This window comes from Cannabis sativa, chromosome 4 (assembly GCF_029168945.1).
Source record: "Cannabis sativa cultivar Pink pepper isolate KNU-18-1 chromosome 4, ASM2916894v1, whole genome shotgun sequence".
Taxonomy (NCBI): domain Eukaryota; kingdom Viridiplantae; phylum Streptophyta; class Magnoliopsida; order Rosales; family Cannabaceae; genus Cannabis; species Cannabis sativa.
The window spans coordinates 45,441,261-45,467,601 of NC_083604.1; the positions used below are offsets into that span (position 1 = coordinate 45,441,261).

The 26,341-nt window shown below is 31.8% G+C and overlaps 3 protein-coding genes and 1 long non-coding RNA gene across 4 annotated transcripts; all 4 read right to left on the minus strand.

Moving 5' to 3' along the window:
• Window positions 1-2,798: 2,798 nt before the first annotated feature.
• Window positions 2,799-3,881, minus strand: LOC133036502 (uncharacterized). Its single transcript, XM_061113044.1, has 2 exons — window positions 3,029-3,881; window positions 2,799-2,921 (listed from the first exon to the last, which is right to left on the minus strand). Exons 1-2 carry the CDS (start codon window positions 3,726-3,728, stop codon window positions 2,893-2,895), a joined length of 729 nt encoding a protein of 242 aa, XP_060969027.1. The 5' UTR covers window positions 3,729-3,881; the 3' UTR covers window positions 2,799-2,892.
• Window positions 3,882-5,238: 1,357 nt separating this feature from the next.
• On the minus strand, window positions 5,239-6,733 carry LOC133037233 (uncharacterized). The gene is made up of 3 exons (XR_009687354.1): window positions 6,003-6,733; window positions 5,764-5,866; window positions 5,239-5,447 (listed from the first exon to the last, which is right to left on the minus strand). It is a non-coding gene; the product is annotated as an uncharacterized LOC133037233 (long non-coding RNA).
• Window positions 6,734-13,728: 6,995 nt separating this feature from the next.
• On the minus strand, window positions 13,729-22,039 carry LOC133036952 (G-type lectin S-receptor-like serine/threonine-protein kinase LECRK3). The gene is made up of 3 exons (XM_061113733.1): window positions 21,903-22,039; window positions 19,219-19,500; window positions 13,729-14,615 (listed from the first exon to the last, which is right to left on the minus strand). The coding sequence occupies exons 1-3, from the start codon at window positions 21,910-21,912 to the stop codon at window positions 13,729-13,731; spliced, it is 1,179 nt and encodes a 392-aa protein (XP_060969716.1). The 5' UTR covers window positions 21,913-22,039.
• Window positions 22,040-22,338: 299 nt separating this feature from the next.
• On the minus strand, window positions 22,339-24,352 carry LOC115713528 (G-type lectin S-receptor-like serine/threonine-protein kinase LECRK2). Its single transcript, XM_061113734.1, has 3 exons — window positions 24,313-24,352; window positions 22,535-23,679; window positions 22,339-22,386 (listed from the first exon to the last, which is right to left on the minus strand). Exons 1-3 carry the CDS (start codon window positions 24,350-24,352, stop codon window positions 22,339-22,341), a joined length of 1,233 nt encoding a protein of 410 aa, XP_060969717.1.
• Window positions 24,353-26,341: the final 1,989 nt, after the last annotated feature.

Below are 26,341 nucleotides of genomic sequence, written 5' to 3' on the forward strand. Positions count from 1 at the left end.
AATACAACTTAATTGGTCTTTCAATTCTATCCACAATGCGCAGCCCAGTGACAAAGTTTCTCAGCCATATACCATGGTTGGATGCCTCATAACATGCAACAAATTCTGCTGCCATGGTGGATGAAGCTATGAGTGTTTGTTTTGCACTCCTCCATGATATAGCTCCACCACCTAACAGATATATGTAGCCCGAAGTAGATCTCCTACTATCTTGGCATCCCGCAAAGTCGGAGTCAAAATATCCAATGATCTCAAAGTGATCTGACCTCCTATATGTGAGCATGTACTCTCTTGTTCTCTTCAAATATCTCATAACCTTTTTGGCTGCTTTCCAGTGATCAATTCCTGGATTGCTTAAGTATCTGCCTAACACTCCAACAATGTACGCTATATCCGGACGCGTACAAACTTGAGCATACATTAGACTCCCAACAGCCGAAGCGTAGGGAATCTTTTGCATTTCTTGAATTTCAAGGCTTCCTTTAGGCTTTGTTTAAGACAAAATTTGTCTCCTTTAATGACAGGGGTATCACCTGGTCTACAATCTTGCATGTCAAACCGTTTGAGTACTTTATCGATATAGCTCTTTTGTGATAATCCAAGAATACCCCGAGAACGGTCTCGATGTATTTGAATTCCTAAAACAAAAGAGGCATCACCAAGATCTTTCATCTCAAAATGCTTCGATAGAAATCTCTTGGTTTCGTGCAATAAGCCTATATCATTAGTGGCAAGCAATATGTCATCGACATATAGAACCAGAAATATACACTTACTCCCACTAAACTTATGATACACACAATCATCAACAACATTCATCTCAAAACCAAATAAGAGAACCACTTGATGAAATTTGTGGTACCATTGACGGGAAGCTTGCTTGAGTCCATAGATAGATTTTTTTAATTTGCAAACCATTTTCTTTGGGTCACCTACCACAAAGTTTTCTGGTTGCTCCATATAAATTGTCTCATCAATGTCTCCATTGAGAAACACTGTTTTAACATCCATCTGATGTAACTCAAGATCAAAGTGAGCAACAAGTGCCATTATTATTCTAAAAGAGTCTTTCGATGAAACCGGAGAGAAAGTCTCTTTATAATCAATGCCTTCTTTCTGAGTATAGCCTTTTGCTACAAGACGTGCCTTAAACCTCACCACATTACCATTTTCATCCCTCTTGGTTTTAAATATCCATTTACAACCAATTGGTTTTACACCTTCTGGTAATGGGACAACTTCCCAAACTTTATTGTCTTGCATAGACTTATTCTCTTCATTCATGGCATCATTCCACTTTTGAGAGTTAGAACTTTTCATGGCTTGATGAAAGTTGATTGGATCATCTTCCATCATTCCAATATCATCCTCATGTTCTTGAAGATACACTATGTATTCATCTGGATTAATAGCATTTCTTCTTTCTGTAGTGGATCATCGCAAAGGCACTTGTTCTTGAGGTTGTTGAGTTTGTACCTCTAGGGTTTGATTGACTATGTTCGGTTGCTCTTGATCTAAAACTTGATCAATATTAGGAATGGAATCCTGAATATTGTCAAAAGCAACTATTGGAATAGGAATCAACTCATCTTCAAGAGAAGTGGTTGATTCTAAATCCTCCTCAAAAACAAAGTCTTTAACCGTATTTCTCCCCCCAAACTCAATATCCTCAAAAAACTTTGCAGTTCCCGTTTCAAATATATTCTTTACTTTGGGATCATAAAACTTGAAACCCCTAGATCGTTCAGAATATCCAATAAAGTAGCTGCTCACAGTTTTGGGTTCCATCTTCTTTTCATTTGGCCTATAAGCCCTAGCCTCAGCTGGACATCCCCAAACATGAAAGTGCTTAAGACTAGGCTTTCGCCCTGTCCAAAGCTCATAAGGTGTTTTTGCAGCTGCTTTAGTTGGTACCCTATTCAAAATGTAGGCTGCTGTCTTAAGTGCCTCTCCCCAGAGTGATTCTGGTAAGGTTGAATGATTGATCATACTCCTTACCATATCTTTAAGAGTACGGTTTCGTCTTTCAGCAACACCATTCATGCTAGGATATCCTGGCATAGTGTATTGTGGGACAATTCCACACTCCTCTAGATATCTGGCAAAAGGTCCTGGACATTGTTCACCTGATCCGTCATATCTGCCATAGTACTCACCACCACGGTCAGACTTGACTTGCTTTATTCTTTTGCTAAGTTGATTCTCAACTTCAACCTTAAAAGATTTGAACACCTCCAAGACTTGAGACTTTTCATGAAGTAGAAATAGGTACGCATATCTTGAGTAATCATCTATGAATGATACAAAATATCGTTGACCATTCTAAGAAGGTGTAGGAAATGGCCCACAAATATCCACATGTATCAATTCTAAGACATCTATAGCTCTTTTCGCACCCAATTTCTTAGTTTTGGTCTGTTTGCCTTTGATGCATTCAATGCAAACATCAAAGTCTGAAAAATCAATTGAATCTAAATTCCATCAGACACAAGTCGCTCAACTCTATTTCTAGAGATGTGACCTAACCGTTTGTGCCATAAGGAACTTGATTTCTCATTATCCATTTTACGCTTAGTACCACGTGATTCAACATTCAAGGTTTCATTATAAGAAGCAACGGTGTCAAGCAAATATAAGTTGTCATAAACCATAAGAGAACCAGTTCCAACGGTATTTGAATTAATAGATAAACTGAAACAATTGTTTCCAAATGAACAACAATTACCCAATTTGTCCAAACAAGAAACAGAAACCAAATTCCGTCTAAATGACGGTACAACAAAAGTATCTATTAAGTCCAAATAGTAACCAATACTTAACAACAACCTAAAATGCCCTATTGCTTCCACATTTACCGACTTGCCATCTCCCACATAAATGCTTCTTTCAGCATCATTTGGCTTTCGGTAACTCAGGCAACCCTGCATAGAAACACTGATGTTAGTAGTAGCACCGGAATCTAACCACCAAGTGTTTCTTGGTACTGAAGCTAAATTTACCTCAGAACAGACCAAAGTAAGAAATGTACCTTTCTTTGCTCGCCATGCAATGTACTTAGCACATTCCTTCTTCATGTGTCCTTTCATGTTACAAAAGAAACAAGCATCATCATTATTGGCTTGAGTTTGTTTCTTATGTGCAGGACCTTTATCCTTAGCAGCCTCATTCTTTCTTTTCTTGCCCTTATCCTTAGAGGTGCTTTCCAAATGAGCACTTTCAGTCTTTTCTTGCTTCAATCTTTCTTCCTCTTGAACACGAAATGAAATGAGCTCATTAAGAGTCCATTTCTCCCTTTGGCAGTTGTAACTGACCTTGAATTGACTGAATTGTGGAGGAAGAGAGATAAGCACTAAATGCACAAGCAAGTCATCCGAAAGCTCAAGCTTTAGTGCCTTCAACTTTGAAGCAAGGTGAGACATTTCCATAATGTACTCCCTTATATTTTCCTTGCCCTTAAACTTCATGGAAATAAGTTTCTTTAAAAGAGTACTTGTTTCTGCCTTATCGCTTTTTGCAAAGCGTTTCTCAATTTCAGCAAGGAAAGTTGTGGCATCGGTGACCTCCTCGGACACCGCACCCCTAAAAGCCTCAGGTATGTCGCGCTTAATGATCATAAGACTCATGTTGTTTGAACGATCCCACTTCTCAAATATCCTCCTTTGCTCGGAGGTACTGGTATCCATAAGAGGAGCAGGACGATCCATCCTTAATGCAAGGTCAAGATCCATGTAGCCAAGAACAGTAAAAATGTTCTCCTTCCAGTCCTTAAAGTTATTACCATTAAGGACCGGTACCGAATTAAGGTTAGCAGATACACTAGCAACAGCTGAAAAGAACAATACAATTACATAAATAACATGCTCATATAAGAATCTAAATAAAACAATAAATTCAAATAATGGTTAATCCCATCTCAAGATACCAAACACAACATTAATATTAAGTCTTTGGACAGTAATATTAATTGTAAGCGGTACTCTTGTTGTAGTGATCAAACATTGACAATAAATTATGTCAAACAATATGCAATCTTTGGACTAACACATTGTTCACATAAAATACCTTATAATTGTCACACATATTAATTAGTTTGCATAGGCCAACCTAACTGAATATATACTCTTTATAAATATATAACATATATTAAGAATGATTTTCGAGAGTGTAAAATTTATTATTATATAATTATATATATTTATAAATAAAAAAAATATTTTGAATAGTGAAATATTTTAGTTTTTTTCTTTAATTATTAGTTATACATTTAAATAAAATGGAATAACGAATTAACAATCACATATATTTTTTTAAAAAAAAATGGTATAATACTTTATATTAAAAAAATAAAGAAAAATTATTTAATTTTCTTATTTTTTTTAATTATATATAAATATTTTATTCATCATTTAATCATTAAATATCTATATCTATTATCTCTCTATAAATCTATATATATCTATATCTATATAAAAGAGAAGTATGAGGCGGTGACGTGGCGGTCTCAAAATGCTTTAAAGTCATCTTTCTTTTTTCTCCTTAATTCTCTATTTTCTTTAATTTTTTATTAATTTCATTCAATATATTAATCTACTAGATGAGAGTTACGTGGCGAGCCACGTAAATATTAGTTTTATATAAGTTCTAGTGGTTTTTGTTTAAGAATTCAGTAACTAAGCAACGACAACAACAATGGTAAATAGATCTACTTAAGTTTTTCATATTTGTAAAGATTATAAATCTAAATTTTTAATTTTCTTTATTTGAGATTTTGAATTGTTCTGATTTATTTGTTTATGAATTTATTAAAATACTTAAATATTTATTTCTTCTGATTTTGAATTGTTCTGATTTATTCATACTTGAATATTTATATTGATGATTGTTAATGAAATTAGTCTGTAGCTTTATGTTTCTAGAAAAAAAAAGTATTTTTTAATATAGAGTTTAAATTTTATATTGATGATTGTTAATGAAATTAGTCTGTAGCTTTATGTTTTTAGAAAAAAAAATAATTGAGTATGTTACGCTTTACTTATGCAAGGTAGGAGTCATAATAAAGATAGTTTCAGTACTCACTTTCAAAAACAGTTTACCAAAGTCTATTGTTTATTACCTCTCTCCTAGCATAAGTAAAGCGTAGCAATGACCTCTCATTCTTATCAAAATCGTAAATTTTAAAACTTACAACATGACCTCAAATTTTCACAGACAGCAATCTAAAATTACTAACAGGAATAAATTCATATAGCTTAAGAAAACTTTTTATATACATATATTCATATATATTCACTGTCATTTTTATATTCAATTCAGTCAATATTTTATACAAAATATATCTCACTTTTCATGAAAAGATAATAAGATGCACAACTGTTAATGTAATTTGTACTAATTGATTTTGGCCCATGCAAAAAATAGTCACTCCCTTGTATCCCAAACTTTCTCTTCTGCAAAAAAAAATAAATTAATTAGTACAGAACATACGAACAATTGTATACAAAATTAGTACTACTATACTCAGGGGTTAACATAATTTAAACGATGTGATCAAGGTAAAATAGTGATTTAATAGTCATTAAGGAATTATATCGAACAGTTTACAGGCGCATGAGTTCTATCCATGTTTACTCCAACTACAAATGACAATAATACAATATATAGTAGGAACAAATAAAGATAGTTCCTAAATAGAAAATGGTCAAATAAAAACCATGATGTGAGAAATGTATAGTAGGTAACATAGATTGTAAAGCCTTTGATTACTTTATAGGAGTGGAAATTCTCCATTGGGGCCATTATCAATAGGTTTTCCAGAACCATTGAAAATGCATCCAAGCATATCCAAGGAGACTGGAGTTTTTAGAACCTGCAAAGATAGCCAGGAAAAAGGTGTTCAAAACATTGACAGATTAATGATGATAAACAAGCTAAGCAAAAAGCAGTCTGGTCATGTTATCCTTGGCCTTGCTTAACAATGTAATATGAAATAATAGGCTTAATACCTCTCCAGTAAACTGCACAGTTGTAAACTTGTTGTCGATGCCAGATGTTCCTTCAAAAACCTGGGTAGAAGTGACATTAGTTATTAGAAGGGAGGAAATTTAACAATAGTAAGGTAATCATTCCCTTACATTTGTTTACTTGCATTATTAAAATTAGGAAAGGGAGAAGTTGATTAAATAAGGGAGAAAAGAAAGGGAGAACTTCTCCCACCAATTTTGTAAGGAATGCCATTAAGGGTAATGGATTTTTATTATTTTTATTTTATTTTTTAATATTAAATATATAATGACAATTTTGTCCTTTAAAATATGTCTTGCAAAATAACTACCATATAATATAGTTTAACTCAAAAGGGCAATTTAGTCAATTTAAGCATTCCGATTACGTTTCCTAATAAAGTAAACAAGATAAATCACAACTATTCCATTTCTAAAAAATTTTAGTAAACAACATATTACAAATATTGATTCCGATTATTTTTCATTTATTCCGTTACATTTCTCCATTAATTTATTCCGATTCTGATTACTGTATAGTAAACGTGCCATTATTGTAAAGGACAAAAATATCATGGTAGATAGTAAAGGAGCAGTTGATTAAAATGGTTAGCAAAAATAAATTTCCACGAAATTAATCAGCTTCCAGAACAACTTGAACATGATTCTAAGTTTATACATAAGAATATCATCTTGTGGGGCCGAAATTATAAGATTGTATACAAAATTAGTACTACTATACTCAGGGGTTAACATAATTTAATGGTTCTAGAAAATATTGTTATTGAGAGAGAAATTAGGATCAGAACTATGTGATTAGTTTTTGATAGTTAGGGTTAGAAGATTTATTAATTGGTTATATTTTTCTTTTTCTTAGGGTTAACGGAGGACTTATTCGTAAAATTTCAAATATTTTACGGTTTGTTAGAGAGATATGTGGCTAAGATGATTTTTTTTTTAATTTAAAAAAAGATTGTTTAATTTTTTGGGTTTAATTGTTAACGGGAGATCAAACCTATTAACATCGTTAAATTTAACAGAATATTTTACCGAATTCTTGGTTTATGAGAAATTCATGGGTGACTATTTATTTATATTAAAAATAAAATGATTTATTATTAAAAATAAAATAATTTATGAGAAATTTATGGGCCACTTTTTATTTATATATAATAAAATAAATAAAATAAAACCCATTAAATTTTTTTAAAAAAAATATACGATTGGGTTTTTGCTGTTGTACATCGATTTTTCTCTTCTTCTTCTCTTATTCTCTTCTAGAATTACCATTTTCCTATAAAAATACTCATTAAAAGAAAAAGTTATATTTTAGCACATACAGTATAATTAAGAAGCCATAAAATTTATAAAAAGCAACTTAAAGCATTATTATAATTATGCTGCTTTGTACATGCTGCGACAAAAAGGAATGCCAATCTTATTAATTTCTCCATGTTCTAGCTATTAATGCAAACCAGAAAAAGAAAAATATTTACTAAAACCCACCAAAACTTATCATAATTAAACTTGAGGCATTAGATGCAAAAAAAAAATAAATAAATAAATTAGAGAGTACATTACAGCACTGTTTTTGATCACGTGCTCATAAATTAGAAGCACAATTAAATATATTAGCGAAATAGTGACTAACATCTAAATTTCAGAGTTGACGAAAAATCTGCAACTGAATGAGGTAAAGACTACTACAATATTTACTTTATAAAACTTTTATTTCAATATCTAACTATTATTAACACCATTTGATTTGGATGTAGAAAAAATATTTTTGGATTGAGGCGGCAATAAAAATAACTGATACTGTCGAGAGTTTTTATTACATGTCATGTGACTCATGTCATAAAAAAATAGATTTATACAATGCAATGAAAAAAATTATATGTGACAAGCCAACATGCGGCCAGGAAGGATTTCCTACACCACGGTATATCACAAAAAACATATGATGTTATTGAAATTAAGTTAAATTTTTTTTTTTTAAAAAAAAAAAAAAAGATATTAACAATCTTATTATGCATTTTACAGTGCTATAGCATATGTTGAACTTGATGACAATACAAAGAGCCTATTTGCTGTCATGTTCGCAGATATTGTGGAAAAAATATATTCGTGTACTGCTGCCCAACTAATGAAATATACTGCAAAGGTGTAATTTTAAAAAAAATAAAATAGTTTTACATGCCTTTCATAAGTTGATTTTTTTAATTAAATAAGCTATGCACACCATGTCTAATCATTTTAAATGAAAATTCATCACGGTTTACAGGAACACCGCCGCTTTATCGACACTACCATATTCAATTTATCAACAAAAAAATGGACAATCCAGATATATGCGGACCCGGCTAGAATGAAAAGTGCGAAATACAAAAATTACACTATTGTCTCTATCGAAGCAAATGAAGATTGAAATCCACCAATGACTATCATTAGTTTTCTTATCTACAATTTTTAGACAAATGCTATCTTCAATTATCAATAATTTAGAGACGGCTTTTTAATTTTCTTTTTATCTTACACCCATTTAAGTAATGTTTCTTTAAGTATTGAAACATCAATTTTTAATTTATTTTTGGATTAACTTAAGAACATATTTAAATCATCAAGCTTTCTTAAACATTAATATATTGCATTCGGTATTCACTTTTAATTGACAACATTATAAACTATAATATTTAGATATACATAATAATAATCTCCCCTAATAATATATTTTCTTTAATTTTTAATTGTATCACTTTCAACTAACATAGAAAAAAACTAGCATAAAATTTAGTATATATGCCTTGCACGTAGCTTTTTGCTAGTATGTATATATATATATATATATATATATTAAACTTACCACATTAAGCGTGGTGTCTTGGTTCTATTTTTTTTTTTAAAAAAAAAAGTGATATTTAAAAATACAATGCACATATAAAATATTCATCTTTTACTATTTTTACTATTGTTCTATTTTTTTTTACTATTTTATTATTTTTTTTTTGAAAGTATTCACTCTTAATTATATAAAATGTTGTTAACTATTAACAATATTTAAAAAAGATCATACACGATGATGTTGGTATGTTGGTTCTATTTTTTTTTTTTTTAATTTTTTTTAAAAAATAATATTTAATAATATCATGGACATATTATTTTATTTTCTTACTATTTTATTATTATTTTTCAAATCATATTTAAAAAATATCATCACAACTTCAAATTAACATATCATCAGAATAAAAATTAAACCATAAATGAAGATTTATGCTACTATTTTTTGAATTCCGGTATTTATTAGTAACAAATTTAATATTTTAAATATTTACGTCACAAATTTTTTAATAGTAAAGTTAAAATTTTAATATAATTTTACTAAGTAATTATTTTTAATTAAAATACACAATTTATTTTTACATATAATTTAAAATATTTTATATATCCGCTGCGAAGCACGGGATATTTACTAGTTTATATATAAAACAAAACAGTCATCAATGGAAAGCATATTGATATTGCAAACAGTAAGCTATATATCTGTATCGCAAATTGGTATCCCACCGTGAGTGCAATTAAAATGCTATAATCCAAATTGATAAACCAACATATATATATATATATATATATTCTCATATGTCGATATCACCAAACAAAACCAAAACTTTCAATATGTGAAAGTTTCTATCGCACATATATGTGGCTGACTATTGCAATAGTAAAGCAATAGATATATGCGGCAAAATATATATTCAATCGTAAAGCATTATGTAAATGCTTTGTAAAACTTTCATTTCATATATCATCGCATTATATACATGAAAAACAACTTCAATCGCAATATATATTAACCAGATTTGAAACTCAAAACAAATTTCCAGCGGTGGGACATATCTATATAGCATGATTAATTAAATATTCCAAATGTAAAAATAATAATTTAATGGAAGACCAAATTACTACAAATCCTAAAGAATTAATTTAGGGATGCTCTGATACCACATGTTAGAATACTGTAAACTCTGAATATAGCCCTAATTAATTCAAGAGAATCAAACAATAAGATTAAGGAATAGCGGAAGCGTACCGGAGTCTATAAAATCGACCTTTAAATGATCTTTAATTGGTATGATATTCCAATTTGCATCAAACCTTTTTCTGAAACTTTTGCTCTTGGTGATGGGGATACAAGAGTGAAAAGATACGATCTGATGCAAATGGGGACCATTACCTGTTATATTACCAACAGACAAAACTGTTGGCAATATTTTTGACTATTTCTATTTGGCCCCTCATCAAAATAGAAATTGTCCTTATGGTATCCACATATTAAAATCATGACAATCATGCCTTTAAGTTATAAACTTTATTCCAAAATAGACCACATAAATTTGACTTATTTATTTGATGACCCAACACACATTTTATATATACAATTGTGACCCTAATAAATTTCTAACATGGGTGACTCACAATTTGGTGGTACCAACAATAATTTGGATCATTTGTCATACCAACCTCGTTGGGTCGTTTCGGCTCGGGGAGTCGTATTGCCTTAGCTTTTAACAACTCATCGAAAATTTGGTCGACGTCATCATCGTCGAATGAATACTTAACTTCCTTCCTTTCTTTGAGAGTTAATTTATTTTGTGGCTCTCGTGCCTTCCCTTTATCTTTGTGTCCGGTATTGATAAAAGTTGCCATTGATTCTCCCTTCTTGAATGGCTTTTTGTTTTCGAATGTCGGTGAGGGTTTGCCACCCCTTTGCCGAGAAATTTGTATTTCAACGTTGCAGGCCTTCGAAATGAGCTCATTGAAAGTTTTGGGTTCTGCTGTGCCCACAAAAGTTGCCACCTCAGGGTTGAGGTTTTGGCACACATTGAAGTTGAGAGAGTGGAGGGAATCTCCTATTTTTCCTCTCTCTACTTGACTGATTATTTTTTTTTATTATTATTCTTTTAAAACCAATTATTTCTTCTTTTTTTTAAGAAATAATGAAATAATAATAAATTTTTTTTCTCGTTCAACAGTAGCACAACAATGCATTTGTACTAAGTCAATTGGTGGATCATTTCAAGTTACCTACATAACGGGTCTATATTATCTGTTAATTTAGAGACAAGAACATGTACATGTAGATCATTTGATCTAACAGGTATACCATGTGGTCATGCTTTAGCTTCTTTGTGGTTTCCTAATCTTGATGCCTACGAATTTGTAGATCCTTGCTACAAGAAGGAAGCCTTTGAAGCTACCTATGCAAAGGGTATTGCACCAATGCCTAGTCCTGATGAATGGGAGAACGAAGGCAAAAATCCAATCCTTCCTCTTTTTGAAACTGTATTACCTGGGAGGCCCAAAACATCAAGGAATAGAGAAGTGAATGAACCTCCAGCATGTGCAACTAAATTGAGAAAAACGCCACAAATCAACCAGTGTTCCAACTGCAAACAACGAGGGCATATCAAAACTAGTTGTAAGAACCAAAAAGTCACTCAGGTATATTTCTTCCAACCAAACTTCTATTTGAATTGTAATTTCATGAATTGTAACTATAACCTATTTAAATGACTTGTCTTAGGATCCTCCTACTGAGAAGAAAAGGAAGGGTCGTCCCCCCAAAAAAAATCCAAACCCTGAAACTGTGAAGAGAAATAAGAGGAGAATGAAGCAAATGGCAAGAGAAGCTAGTTCATCCCAACAACCACCTAATGCCCTGTAGTGATCATTTTAATACATATGTTTTATCGTAGTTATGATTGTTACATTTTATTTTGGTAAAGTACAATGTTAAGTTGGGTATGATTGTGTTGGCTAAAGGGCCTTTGTATTGAACTTTTTTTTTTGAAGTACAATGTTAAGCTTGGTATGTGATTCCTTTTTTTGTACATGATGTTGTAGTGGATGTTTAGAAATGATGAACAAATATATGAATTTGTTTAAGTTAAAAAGTTTGTTTATTATTGATCTAAAAATTAAGCATTTAAATGTTAAATTAGAAAATGGTCCCTTTTCTACTGGTATGAAACAGTAAAATCTTGATTCTTTAAGTGGTTTTTGAGCAATGAATTTCTTATAGCAAAGTAGTTCAAATAAAATGTTAAACCAGTAGTTAATTATTGATAAATTACTGGTTTTCAACAGTATTTTTACTGGTTTTCGAGCTCTTTTTACTGGTTTTTGAGCTCTCAATTGCTACTCATTTTAGTCACATTTTCAACTGCCTTTATTTGGTTTTTGAGCTCTCAATTGCTACTCATTTTAGTCACATTTTCAACAGTTTTTTTCTGGTTTTTGAGCTTTAATCACTACTCAAATTACTGGTTTTTCAGCAGTCATTTTACTGGTTTTGAGATCTCAATTGCTACTCTTTTTAATGGTTTTTGAGCTCTCAATTGTTACATAAATTGCTGGTTTGGGAGCTTTTAAAATCTGCTCATTTTAGTATTTTTTTCAACTGATAGAAACTGTTTTTTTACATGTTTGTCAGCTCATAAAATATGCTCTTTTTACATAATGAAAATGCTATTATTATTTTTTTTACTGTTTGCAATGTTCAAAGAAACTCAAATTTTTATTAAGTCAAGAAAGCAGTTCAAAGAAACTAAGCAATGCATTGTTATTATACTTCTACCAATAATCTTTACATGAACATGATACGTGCCTGAAATGGTGGAACTGGGTTATAACAACTACTTCTCTATTTTTCCATTCCATGATAATCCACACACATTCTTAGGTTCTTCACAATTCTTATCGTCACCCCAGGCTTAAAACTGATAAGGCCAAATGTAATAGCCAACTTTAAAGAAACTGAATTTGACTTGTTATTTAATATCAATCTTTTTATACACACTAACAGTGAGATATATATTTCTATTAATCTAATTCAACATGCTTTGCACTCAAGAAAAGAAAGAAAAAACAATATCACAACCTATCAAGTTATTCAATTACTTTTTTCACTAATTTTAAAATGGCAATGTAGTTACAAATTGAGAGTATGAAATCAAAGTTTCACCTCAATCAAATACTAATTTATCATGACAATAACAAACACAGACAACAATCGATCTAGTCTTTTTTTTTTTTTCTTTTGTCAAATTTCTTATCATAAGGACAAAAGTAATACCTTCATTGCTCCCTGTATGTATTGTTTTTCGATACAACTCTGGTAGCAAATTGGAGATCAAAAAGGGAATAGACCTCTTTTTTCTCTTAATGGTTCCATATTTTGGTTGTATCATATAAAATTTTTGTCCATTGTGTATTGGATTTTTCTTTTTTCTTTTTTCCTTATGTATGATTCAAAATGAAGTTTGGTAATGAAGAGGTACTCTCAAAACATATATATAGGGACAACTTACATCCACCAACGTGTATATGAAGAAGGAATAAAATATTGAGGATATAAACATAAACAATAAAGACTTTTTCACATCTCAACGCAGTAGCAGCATACCCATGATAGCGAAAACCCTCCAACTTAGCTACGATCCCTTTAATATAAAAATATACATACATATTACCTTCATAAGCTTCTGAATTAATAGTTAGACAATGGAAAGATTGAAACAAATACATGTACGTAAATTTCAATCCCTCCCTAACAAACTTTGTTACACAAAGCATGCAATTCAATACACCAAAATAAATAACACAAACTACATATCATTATATTCATATCAGCTGTTAATATATAAAGGGGAGCTAGCTAAGCTCTGAGAAATTAAGTAGGGGGACGAGGAACGTCCACCGTGCCTTCTAACATTAAGATGACAGTCTTCATCAAAGGGCGCAAATCAGGATCATCTTGAGTGCACCAAAGGCCCACTCTCACCAATCTTTCTAGTGTTCTTACATCAACATTTCTTTCACCTTCCACCAGCTTTAACAACTCTCCAGCCTTGTACCAATTATAAACTCGACGATAGAGAACCATCTCTTCATTCTCAGAAACCTTCACATCTGTGTTCATTTTAAAAAAGATGGTCTCCAAAAGCACTACTCCAAAGCTGAAAACATCAACTTTAACTGACATTACTGCATTTTTCTGCCATTCAGGAGCAGAGTACGCTGCTCTTTCTTCAACTAACGCCTTGGACATTTGGACATGGCTTGGCATCAATAATAGCCTCGAGAAACCAAAATCAGAGATCTTTGCAGTCCAACTTTCATCTAGCAAAATATTTTGGGATTTCAAATTGCCGTGTATGATATGGACCGCGCATTCTTCGTGCAGATAGAGTACCCCTTTAGCCACTTCCTGAATGAGCCTCACTCTATCTTTCCATGAAGGTTGTTTAGTGGCCTTGAAGAGGAGATCTGAAAGAGAGCCATTGCTCATGAATTCATAAACAAGAAGCATTTTAGAATCTTCAATACAGAAACCAAGCAATTGAACTAAGTTCCTGTGGTGAGTCCTTCCAATGGCCGACATTTCTGCTCGAAACTCTCTTATCCCCTCTTCCACAAACTTCTCGAGTCTTTTCACAGCAATCGCTCTATTTTCACCACCATACAATAAAGTCCCTTTATAAACTGCTCCAAACAAGCCTCTTCCAAGCTCATCCTTGAATCCCTCTGTCGCTCTCTCCAGCTCATTGTAAGAAAACACTTGAAGACCAAAATGTTAGACTATATATATAGTGTATATAATATAGCATATACAATGATATGAATTGCGGAAAATAAAATGTAATCATATCAATAATATATGCAATGAAAGGATCGATGTACCTCCAGCCATTGATCTTTGAGCTTCAATCCCTGCGATAGCTTCAGTATTGGAGTTCGGGCTTCCTCGCTCTCTCAACTCTCTTTAGATGGAATTTGCTGAATGGATTCAGAATGAGTGAGGAGCTCGGGGACCGAGACCCTATATTTATAGGTGAGATACTCCATCAGTATCTGCGCCACATTAATTGTCAGAATATTTTGACAATTAATTCAGGAAATCAAATCAGGTAATGAATATAGAAATCTGACCATATATAGAATATTACATAATTGATTTTGTTCAGATTCAATGAATATAAAATATTCATTTATCAGAAAATCAATTATTTATTTATTTCCTTAAATAGAAAATCATTTCCTTAATTAGAAAATAATTTCCAAAAATAAAAATATTCTAATATTCTCCCACTTGGTCAGCATTTAAACTAAAATATTCAAACCCAACGTTCCTCATTATATAATAAACATACGAATCATAGCGACATGTCCTCATTATGAATCGAGTATTATCTTCCATGTATTACAATACATTTATTATATAACAATGTACTTTATGTGGCAATGTACTTAAGTGAATAAACCCTAAACCTTATGTTTATTCAGGTCCTCTGAAATTTTTCTCAAATGTAAAATTAAGATGCGCATAAATATGAGAAAAATCAAAATAAGAGTTTCATTAATAATAACTTTATTTGTACAAATTACATAAGGGAACCAAGTCCCATGTTCTCTACATGATCCTTGAATTTATGAGGTGGCAAGCCTTTTGTCATAGGATCGGCAATCATCAATTCAGTGCTAATGTGTTGAATGACCACTTTATTTTCCTTAACACGTTCTCTAATTGCTAAGTACTTAATGTCGATGTGCTTGCTTCGACTTCCACTTTTGTTGTTCTTAGCCATGAAAACAAATTTGAATTGTCACAGAACATCTTTAGCGGCCTTGCAATGGAATCAACCACTCTAAGGCTCGAAATGAAACTCTTTAGCCATACACCATGTGATGTAGCCTCAAAACAAGAAACGAACTCGGCCTCCATAGTAGAAGTAGCGATAAGGTTTGTTTGTTACTCCTCCAGACACGGCTCCACCAAAGAAACATAAACACGTAACCAGATGTAGATTTACGTGAATCGGTGCAACCCGAAATGAATCGAGTCCGAGTAGCCAACTACTTCTAGATTGTCGGTTCGTTTGAACATCGGTTTGTAATCCTTAGTACCACGAAGATACCTCATTACTTTCTTTGCGGCTTTCCGGTGGTCTATCCCCGGTTACTACGAAATCTTCCTAACATTCCGACGAATAAGCAATGTCGGGTCTTGTGCACACTGAGCATACATTAGGCTTCCGACGGCGAAGCATAAGGAATGTTCTTCATTTGTTCTCTTTCAAAATCATTCTTTGGGCACCGGCTCAAATTTAATTTATCACCCTTCGTAATTGGTGCAACGCTCGGTGAACAATCTTTCATATGAAATCTTTCTAAAACTACGTTGATGTAGGCTTCGAGATAAACCTAAGATACCTCGGTATCTATCTCTATGAATCTTAATGCCTATGACATAGGATGCTTCACCCATGTCTTTCATCTCAAAGTTCTTTGAAAGAAATTGTTTCACTTCACGTAGCAACCCTTTATCATTGGATGCAAGAAGAATATCGTCCACATATAAAACAAGAAAACAAATTTTACTCCCACTTTCCTTCAGGTATATGCATTGATCCATGACATTCTCTTCAAATCCAAAGGAAGAGATGACATCATGAAATTTTAAAGACCATTGGCGGGATGCTTGTTTTAATCCATAGATGGACTTCTTGAGCTTGCATACCAAATCCTGACCTTCACTAGAGGTGAATCCTTCGGTTGTTTCATGTATACCTCCTCCTCTAGATCACCATTCGGAAAAGCGGTTTTACATCCATCTGCTCCGGCTCTAAATCAAAATGAGCAACTAATGCCAAGATGACTCGAGGGAATCTTTCTTTGATACGGAGAGAAAAGTCTCTGTATAGTCAATTCCTTCCTCTTGAGTGAATCCTTTAGCAACAAGTCTCGCTTTGTACCTCTCGGTGTTGCCTAATGAGTCTTTCTTAGTTTTATAGACCCATTTACGGCCAATAGCTCTCGCCCCATTAGGCAACTTTACAAGTTCCCGTACTCGTTGCACCTCATAGAATTCATTTCATCATCCATAGCATTGTACCACAATTTTGATTCTCTACCGTTCATAGCTTGTAAAAACGTTTACGGATCATTTCCAATTCCAATATCGATTCTAATAAATACACAACATAGTCTTTATAAATCCTTGGTTTGATAGGTCTAGTAGATCTTCTTAAGACTTCACCAACAGGCTCTTGTGGAGCGGCGAGCGGAGTTCGGCGGGTTGTTCAACGGTTGCGAGCAACTCTTGAACATTTTGATCTACTTTGGATTATCATTACCAACTTGTGGATCTTCGGTGATTGGTAATGGTTGTTCAACATTCGTTTGAACTATAGGAGTGTTAACCATTATCAATCTTGCTTTTGAAGTGGAAGGTTACGAAGGATCTTTCTCGGGACCTAAGTCCTTTGATTGATCACTCCCATCGATCAAGGCATTCTCAAGAAATTTTGCATTCCTTGATTCCACAATTCTTGTGCTATGAGATGGACAATAAAACTTGTAACCTTTAGACTTTTCGGCGTACCCTATAAAGAATCCGCTTGTGGTCCTTGGGTCCAATTTCTTCTCTTGTGGATTATATATTCGACTTCGAGATGGACATCCCCAAATGCGTACATGATTCAAACTTGGTTTCCAACTTTTCCATAATTCAAAAGGAGTTTTTGAGGCGCCTTTGTTGGAACTCGGTTTAATATGTACACGGATGTCTTTAATGCTTCGATCCACAAGGATTTAGGAAGGTTAGAGTTGCTACTAAGCATACTCCGCACCATGTCCATTAATGTTCGGTTTCTTCTTTACGCAACACCATTTTGCTCGGGTGTACGGGCAAGGTGTAATGGGCAACAATCCCATTTTCTTCAAGAAACTTCGCAAATGCACTGGTGCTTGTCCATCTTCTCGTGTATCTACCATAATACTCACCTCCTCTATCCGATCTCACTATCTTAATTTGCTTGTTGCATTGTTTCTCTACTTGACTTTAAATATCTTAAAGACATCTAATGCTTCACTTTTATTATGAAGTAAGTAGATATACATGTAGCGTGAGTAATCATCTATGAATGAGATGAAGTATTTCTGACCATGTGACTCCATATCTGGACTACATATATCAGTATGTATGATTTCTAATATTTCGTAACTCCTATGGACACCGGTTTTGACGGACTTGGAGGTTTGCTTTCCCTTAATGCAATCCACACAAGTATCAAAGTCGATAAAATCTAAGGTATTGAGTACCCCATCTTTTACCAACCTTTTAATTCTATCAATGGAGATATGTCCCAATCTCCGTGCCACAATGTACAGGAATCCTCTTTCATAACACATCTTTTAGTGCCAGCGTGAACATGCATAACATTATTAGTGGTATTATTTTGTAAATTAAGGCAGTAAAGACCATCAGACAAAATACCATTTCCAACACATTCAGATTTATAATATAAATTAAAATATTTGTCTGAAAATGTAAAGGAAAAACCAAAGGGTATAAGTCTTGAAACTGAAATCAAGTTTCTAGAGAAACTTGGTACATAAAAGGTCTTTTCTAACTTTAAAATAAAACCATTACTTAAAACTAAATTGCATGTTCCAATAGCTTCCACATGTGAGCCCATCTTGTTTCCAGATAAAATGCTTTGCTCACTTGCCACTGGCTTCCTTAGATTTTGAATATCCTGCAAGGAATTTGTTATGTGAATTGTTGAACCGGAATCAATCCACCATGTGTTAAGATTAACATTAGCCATATTAGATTCATAACATACTAAGGAAATTGGATTACCTTTGTCATCCATCCATTTCTTGAACTGCCGCACTCCACTTTTAGCATGTCCCTTTTGTTTACAAAAGAAACATTTGATGGAATCTTTCTTTATGGCAGCCTTGGGAGCCATGGGCTTTTTCCCTTTGTTCTTCTTGAATGGCTTGCGTTTCTTAGGTTGAGTGGTCAGGTGAACACTTTCTCCTTGCTCCTGTAGGAGCCTGGCTTCCTCTTGAACACACATGGTCATCAATTCATTGATAGTCCATTTTTCTTTATGTGTGTTGTAGGAAATTTTAAAAGGCCCGTACTGTGGAGGAAGATTGTGAAGGATGTAATGAACCAGGAAGGTATCAGGAATGATAACGTCGAGTTTCTTCAAATGAGCAGTGATGTCCCTCATTTTAGAAATATGTTCTCGAACTCCTTTAACATTAGGTGAGTTTTGTGGACGAGAACTCTTGGATGAGGTTGATGAATAAAGATTTATACGAAGTGTCAAACTCGCTCATCCATAACTTTGATAAAGTCTTTCACCTTCTCGTGGTGGCTCCACCGATCCACGCATTCCCATAGGAATTCTGGACATAATGAACATGATGCAGAGACGATTAGATTGCTCCCACTTTTCACGCAGTGCAATCTCAGCAGCAGTGCTAGTATCAGTGATAGCAGCTGGTTCATCTTTCCTTATTGCATAATCCATGTCAGTGCAAGCAAGGTGGAGAAGAACTCGTTCCTTCCAGATTTTGAAGTTGTCACTCCTAAGCTCAGGGATTTCACTAGTGATTTCAGCATATTTAGAGGTGGATGAAATAGCTGCAAGAATAGGATTACAAAAAATTTAGATGTTAAAAGAATTGAGGCTTTAATGAATTCATGTTTTACCAATGTAGAAACATGATGAAGATGAAAATTTTATTAAATCTAAAATTGCCTGTGGGCTAAATTTTAAATCTAATAAAATTAGATGAACTTTATGATAGATTTAAAGAAGTATTTAATTTAGAAATAATGGAGGAATGAAATCTATCTTTAATTAAAATTTGTGATAACACTATTAATTCAAATCCTCATAACTCCCTGTGGGGTAAATTAAGAGAATTTAACTTAATATATTATCCTAATTAATTATAAAAATATAATAAAATCCCTGTGGGGTAAAATTATTATATCCAAATAATTAATTACAAGTTTTGTCCATTAAGGTGAATTTTAATTAATATATAATTTTATATAATTAAAGATGCTGTGGCTACTCCCTAATTATAAAAAATTATATTTTCACTTTAGACATTAGGTATTGGGCTCTACCTAAAAGTAATTTCGTTATTAACATAATAGACAATCACTGAGATTAGTGCTCCTAGTGTGGTCGTCCGAAGATCATTAAAAACCGTTCTAGATATGAGCATTTGTCCCAGGTTCATGTTTTCTTATGTCAAACCACAAAACTACTTACGTTTTATTCATATTTTATTCATTTTATTAAGTTTTATGAATATTTTATGAATAATTTTATGAAGTTTTATGAAACTTAATTGCTAAATAAAATATTCAACCTATCCTAATGTTTGAATATTTCTAAATATATCTAGCACTATAAAAGGAATTTATGTATAGCATTTAAATCATACAAATCTAAATTAATTGCATTAAACATAAATTTGTCAATTAAATACAAAATAATACAATTAATGTATGATCATTAATTAAATGCAAATTCCTTAATATGAAATTAATGGCAGATTTTTCAAAATTAATTTAGACAATAAATTGCATAAATTTGGTAATATTTAATTAAATGCACAAATTAGCACAATTTTTACATGCCTAAATAAATCATGTAATAAATTACCAAATTTAAACAAATGTCCATTTTCAATTTATACTAAATATATGTATTAAACAAAAACGGAAAATTAACTAAATGCAATTTATTGACTAAATTAACACTGAAATGGGAAAATAATTAATATTCAAAAAAAAAATAAAAAATTATAAAAGAAAAATTCGGAATTTTTCCCTTTTTTTTTTTTTTTTTTTTTTGAAAAAACCATCTTGCCAAACGACATGTCGTTTTTGCAAAGAGCAAAACGACACGTCGTTTTTCCAAAATTTGAAGCGAAAATGAAGAAGAAAACGACACGTCGTTTTCCCTAACGTAAAAACGACACGTCGTTTTTTCAATGCAGGGCTGATTCATAAGAGTATAAACGACATGTCGTTTTCCACAATGTGAGAAACGACATGTCGTTTTTCAACAACGACAGCTGCAATGTGCCATGCAAACGACACGTCGTTTTACGCCAAACGACACGTCGTTTTCTCCAAACGACATGTCGTTTTGCGTCGTCTTCTTCGGCGAACCGGTCGATTTTGACCCGTTTTTTCGCACGCGGTCCGTCGAACCCGACTCCAAACCCGATCGGAAATTGCGTTTCCGACGACCAAATTGCGTGTTTTCAAATCTAAAATGTTCTAAATCAAATAATAAAGAGATCCACATAGATTTTATGCACGAAAACACGAAAAAATATATACTTTAATATCACGAAACTAATCGGGTCCGAAAAAGTTTTAACTGAAAATTTTTTCCATCTTTAAGTTTTTCAATGAATTTTCAATGCTTAGATCGATCTATAATACTATACGAATATAGTAATGTATATAGAATTCGAAATAAACACCAAAAATGAAAAAAGGAAAAAACAAAACCATAGACCGATCGTGATTATATATACGCATGTATATATATATATATGCATGTATATATCACATAATAAAAAAATGAATATTATGATTATTATTATGTGACAAAACATATATATAATATACAATATATATATAAACATATATACATATAAAATATATATATATACACGTACGAATGTATGAGTATATAATATATATGTATATATGAACAATAAAATATATATATATATATGTATATACTGATTAAAAAGTATATATAATATAAATGGTATGAATATAAATATATATATACAGAACCGAAAACAAATATGTATATATATGAACAGTATATGTATGTATATATATATATGAAACTCAAATAAAATCAAGGCAGAGATAAATCCGCTCTGATACCAACTGTTAGACTATATATATAGTGTATATAATATAGCATATACAATGATATGAATTGCGGAAAATAAAATGTAATCATATCAATAATATATGCAATGAAAGGATCGATGTACCTCCAGCCATTGATCTTTGAGCTTCAATCCCTGCGATAGCTTCAGTATTGGAGTTCGGGCTTCCTCGCTCTCTCAACTCTCTTTAGATGGAATTTGCTGAATGGATTCAGAATGAGTGAGGAGCTCGGGGACCGAGACCCTATATTTATAGGTGAGATACTCCATCAGTATCTGCGCCACATTAATTGTCAGAATATTTTGACAATTAATTCAGGAAATCAAATCAGGTAATGAATATAGAAATCTGACCATATATAGAATATTACATAATTGATTTTGTTCAGATTCAATGAATATAAAATATTCATTTATCAGAAAATCAATTATTTATTTATTTCCTTAAATAGAAAATCATTTCCTTAATTAGAAAATAATTTCCAAAAATAAAAATATTCTAATACAAAATCTTCAGCAAAGCCCAATTTAGAATTTTCCATTAAGAGCTTGTTATAACTATGAACTCTCCGCTTATAAACAAGGAAACCTGAAACAGCCAAGAGTGAGCAGAAGAATGCTATGGAGCCCAAACTTGATCCAAGAATGATCAGGATTGTACTTTTTCTGGCCTGATCAGTTACATCCGTGGAATTCATGGGCACCTGGCCTTTCAAACTATAGTTCCCTAAATGTACCATCTTCAAGAAAGCTGTGGCTGGCATAGATTGATCCAATCTACCATACTTAAGTGGCAGCTTACATTTTCGGCAATGACCCTCTGTATGTAACGCTGCCCAACAGTCACAGTCGGCCAGGCAAGAGTAGCTGCAAGCCTTTTTCTCCATTAATAAGTCAGAGTATGAATCAGAATCATCCCACAACATATTCTCAATAGGAGTAACATTGTAGGAATTAATCATGGACGAAGCCGGTTCTCCATCATCTTTTCTTGTTTTACAGCCATCTCTGGTGAATTTCCGGTAGCAGCCAGTGGATCTTAGCATAGGGTTGATGAAAGCGAATCCAGGGTAACAATAACAGTCCACCTTCTTCTCTTGTACACTACAGTAGCTGTTCAAACCACAGACACCTTTAACTCGGCATTTGTCCTTGAAAGCTGACCATTCAACCTGAACTTTTGACGTAAAAACGTTATTATGTGATACGCTATAACTGTGATGAGAGTACAGTCTAAAAACTCCATCGTCATCTACCGTTGCTCTGTAGATAACACTACCATTTTTTCCTCTGTTTCCTTGTGCTAAAGAAGTAGAAGAAGAAGAAGAAGAAGACCCATTTGCAAAAACCATATCTTCGTAGGTAGATGAACCAGTCAGAAAGAGAGAACCTTCAAAATTGAGAGACAATCTATCATAGATACGTCCAGGGCTTGTAGGAATCCAATAGGTATCTGAGGTGCTTACAAGGTACAAAGCAAGGTTTGTATTGCCATCGTACTTCAAAAGGAGGCTAAATTTTCCACTTGAATGATTTGTTGTAGAAACGCTAGATACTAATTGAGTATTGTCTGAATAGGAGAGGTTCTGACCACCTAAAATGGTGTCAGTTGGATAATCAAAGCTGTCCCAAATGATAGAATCATTGGAGTAAAGAACAAAACTTCCCGAGTCAAGTAAAGCAGCTGAAGTAATGTTGCTGTCTTCAGCACCATTGACTTTTGATTCGATCATGGTCTTATTATCTCTGAGAGACAAACCTTCTGTTGTTAACTCCAGAGTGGCCATTGAGGAGACAGGTGGGTCGTCACGATTCGCAGTCCAAACAATGGTGGTTTGATCGGTTTGATTAACAATCCATATCCCAACAGCGAAGCCATTACCTTGAGGATAGAAACCAAAGGCAAAAAGACCAGAAGGTGAGGTCCAACAACTAAGTCTTGTACTACTGATGTTCTTATGATCATGACTATTATTGCAGGTTAGGTTGGGGGTTAAGGAACAACCTATTTCGATTATGTTGTCGTGGCTTTTTTGGGCTTCTACATTGATTAAATTTAGAATGAAAGAGAGTGGTGGTAGTAGTAGAATCACTACTACACATTTTAAAAATGCCATGACAAACACAGAGAGAGAATATCACAAACTTAAAAACTTGAGAAGGTGAGAATGATTTATTATAAAGTAATTTTAGCAATATAGACTGGTGTAATAAAATGAAAACTGGTTAAAAGGTGATTGTGATAGGTTCGCTTCACTATTTTCAACTCTTGACTACTCTTTACACCAGTCTATTTCGTTTAGACGTCGAATAAATTAGCCGGCATGATTGACTCATTTAGTTAGTTGACGTATTAAATGGTGCGGGCCGTTGACTACTAATTTTAGCATGTTGATTGGTGCGGGAATGTATTGCTATACGGTATTTATATGAACAAAAAGTCATTGGAGACTGAAAATTACTACAAAAGATTAGGGGTAGCAAAACGGGAAAAAAATCATCTGTCCCATTTTACCTGTTCCACTCCTGTCCCCACTAGTTATAATTGACCACATCATTAAAATGCCAAATAGACATTGAACAAACCAAGATGCTGTTAACTCCGTTTGTTTTCTTTTGTATATTAAAATAATCATTAATTGTCAGCATTAATTCTCTTTCTTAATAAATGATAATTCTCTCTCTAAAACTAAAGGTTATAATAATTTTTTATAGTTTATGTAATTTTTTTTAAAAGGAATATTTATTTGATTAGAAACATACAGTTTTTTTTAAGAAAAAAAAATAAAACACATACAATTTTTTAAGAAATTTATATATACATGCAGTAAGATTTTTATATATTTATTAGTTTATTGTGTATTCATTTTTTTTTTTAAAAAAAATTACTAATTCAAAACACTAATAAGATTCAATAATAGCTAGTATTTTTGGTATATATACATCTTCTTTTTTTTCAATAGCTATTCAATCTATTTTTTTTAACAAAGTTATTTGATTCTATTGATATTTTGAATAACAAAAAGTGCTATTTTTTTTTTAAAAAAAAAAAAAAGTTTGTTTTGTTTTCTTATTATTTTATTCATTTTCTAAAATATTATTAATTCTCTACCGTACATATATTATGTTAAATTGGTCAGAACGTTAAATTTAAATATACAAGTTTATTTAACACAATATTTGATAATTTCTAATTAAAAATTTTAATTAAATACTATTTATTATATTATTTATTGTTTATCAATTTTTTTAAATATTTTTTAGCAAATTTTTATATTTATAATGTATAAATAACCTCAGTAGCTAATTAGCTATATTTTGTAAACTAATTAAATCCCACACACCCTACACTACAGTGCCAAAATTGGTGATGCTAACAAAAAAACTTAAAAAAAATAGTATTTAATCAAAACTACTAATTAAAAATTACCAAAAATTGTGTTAAATAAACTTGTATATATAAATTTAGCGTTCTCAGTTGATCAATTTAACATAATATATATATACGGTAGAAAATTAATAAATATTTTAGAAAATGAATAAAATAATGATAAAACAAAACAAACTTTATTGTAAAAAAAAAAAATTAACACTTTTTGTTATTCAAAATATCAATAGATTCAAATAATTTTGTTAAAAAAAATAGATCGAATAGCTATTGAAAAAAAATATACATATATGAGCACTTTTTAATGGGTATTAGTCATTGATGGTTACTAAACAATTTAACTATAAATATTAATTTTAAAAATATTAAACTATTAAATTTTAATCCAACGACCAATAATAAAAAGAGAAAATTGAATTTCTATGCTTAATTTAACTACTTAATTAAAAAAAATATCAAAAAATATTACGTAATTTTTACACTATATCAAAAATATATTTATATACAAAATACTTAAGTCAAATTCAACTTTTATATTTACCGAATTTTTTTTTTCTTACTCTTTTTTTTTTAGCTGATAGAACAATCTCAACTCATATAATGTAAAAATAAGAGATTTTTTTTTTAATTAAATAGAAAAATTAAACATAAAAACTTAAATTTTCATAATACTACCCATAAATGGGTAATATCCATTAAAAGTGTACTCATATATATATATATATATACCAAAAATACTAGCTATTTGAATCTAACTGATGTTTTGAATCAGTAATTTTTTAAAAAAAAAAAATGAATACACAATAAATTAATAAATATATAAAAATCTTACTGCGTGTATGTATAAATTTCTTTAAAAATTGTACCTGTTTTATTTTTTTTTTTCTCTTAAAAAAACTGTATGTTTCTACTAAAATAAATATTCCCCGTAAAAGAATCACATAAACTATAAAAAGTTATTATAACATTTAGTTTTAGAGACATAATTAACATTTAGTTTTAGAGAGAGAATTAACATTAATATAGAAAAAGAATTAATGCTGACAATACAAAAGAAAACAAATGGAGTTAACAAGATTTTGGTTTGTTCAATGTCTATTTGGCATTTTAAATGATGTGGCCAAATTTAACTGGTGGGGACAGGAATGGAACAGGT

What these genes read in the sequence shown, in the direction of transcription:
- LOC133036952 (XM_061113733.1), bottom strand. An exon ending in GGTGGAGCCACCACGAGAAG is followed by an intron (nt 14,616 to 19,218) that starts GTGAAAGACTTT and finishes TTGGTCTTCAAG; the next exon opens with TGTTTTCTTACAATGAGCTG.
- LOC133036502 (XM_061113044.1), bottom strand. Translation starts at nt 3,728, where the DNA reads ATGGATCTTGACCTTGCATTAAGGATGGATCGTCCTGCTCCTCTTATG. An exon ending in TGCATGGCGAGCAAAGAAAG is followed by an intron (nt 2,922 to 3,028) that starts GTACATTTCTTA and finishes GTTTCTATGCAG; the next exon opens with GGTTGCCTGAGTTACCGAAA.
- LOC115713528 (XM_061113734.1), bottom strand. Translation starts at nt 24,352, where the DNA reads ATGTGGTCAATTATAACTAGTGGGGACAGGAGTGGAACAG. An exon ending in TGGGGACAGGAGTGGAACAG is followed by an intron (nt 23,680 to 24,312) that starts GTAAAATGGGAC and finishes TCTATCCTCAAG; the next exon opens with GTAATGGCTTCGCTGTTGGG. An exon ending in CCACAGCTTTCTTGAAGATG is followed by an intron (nt 22,387 to 22,534) that starts GTACATTTAGGG and finishes TGGCTGTTTCAG; the next exon opens with GTTTCCTTGTTTATAAGCGG.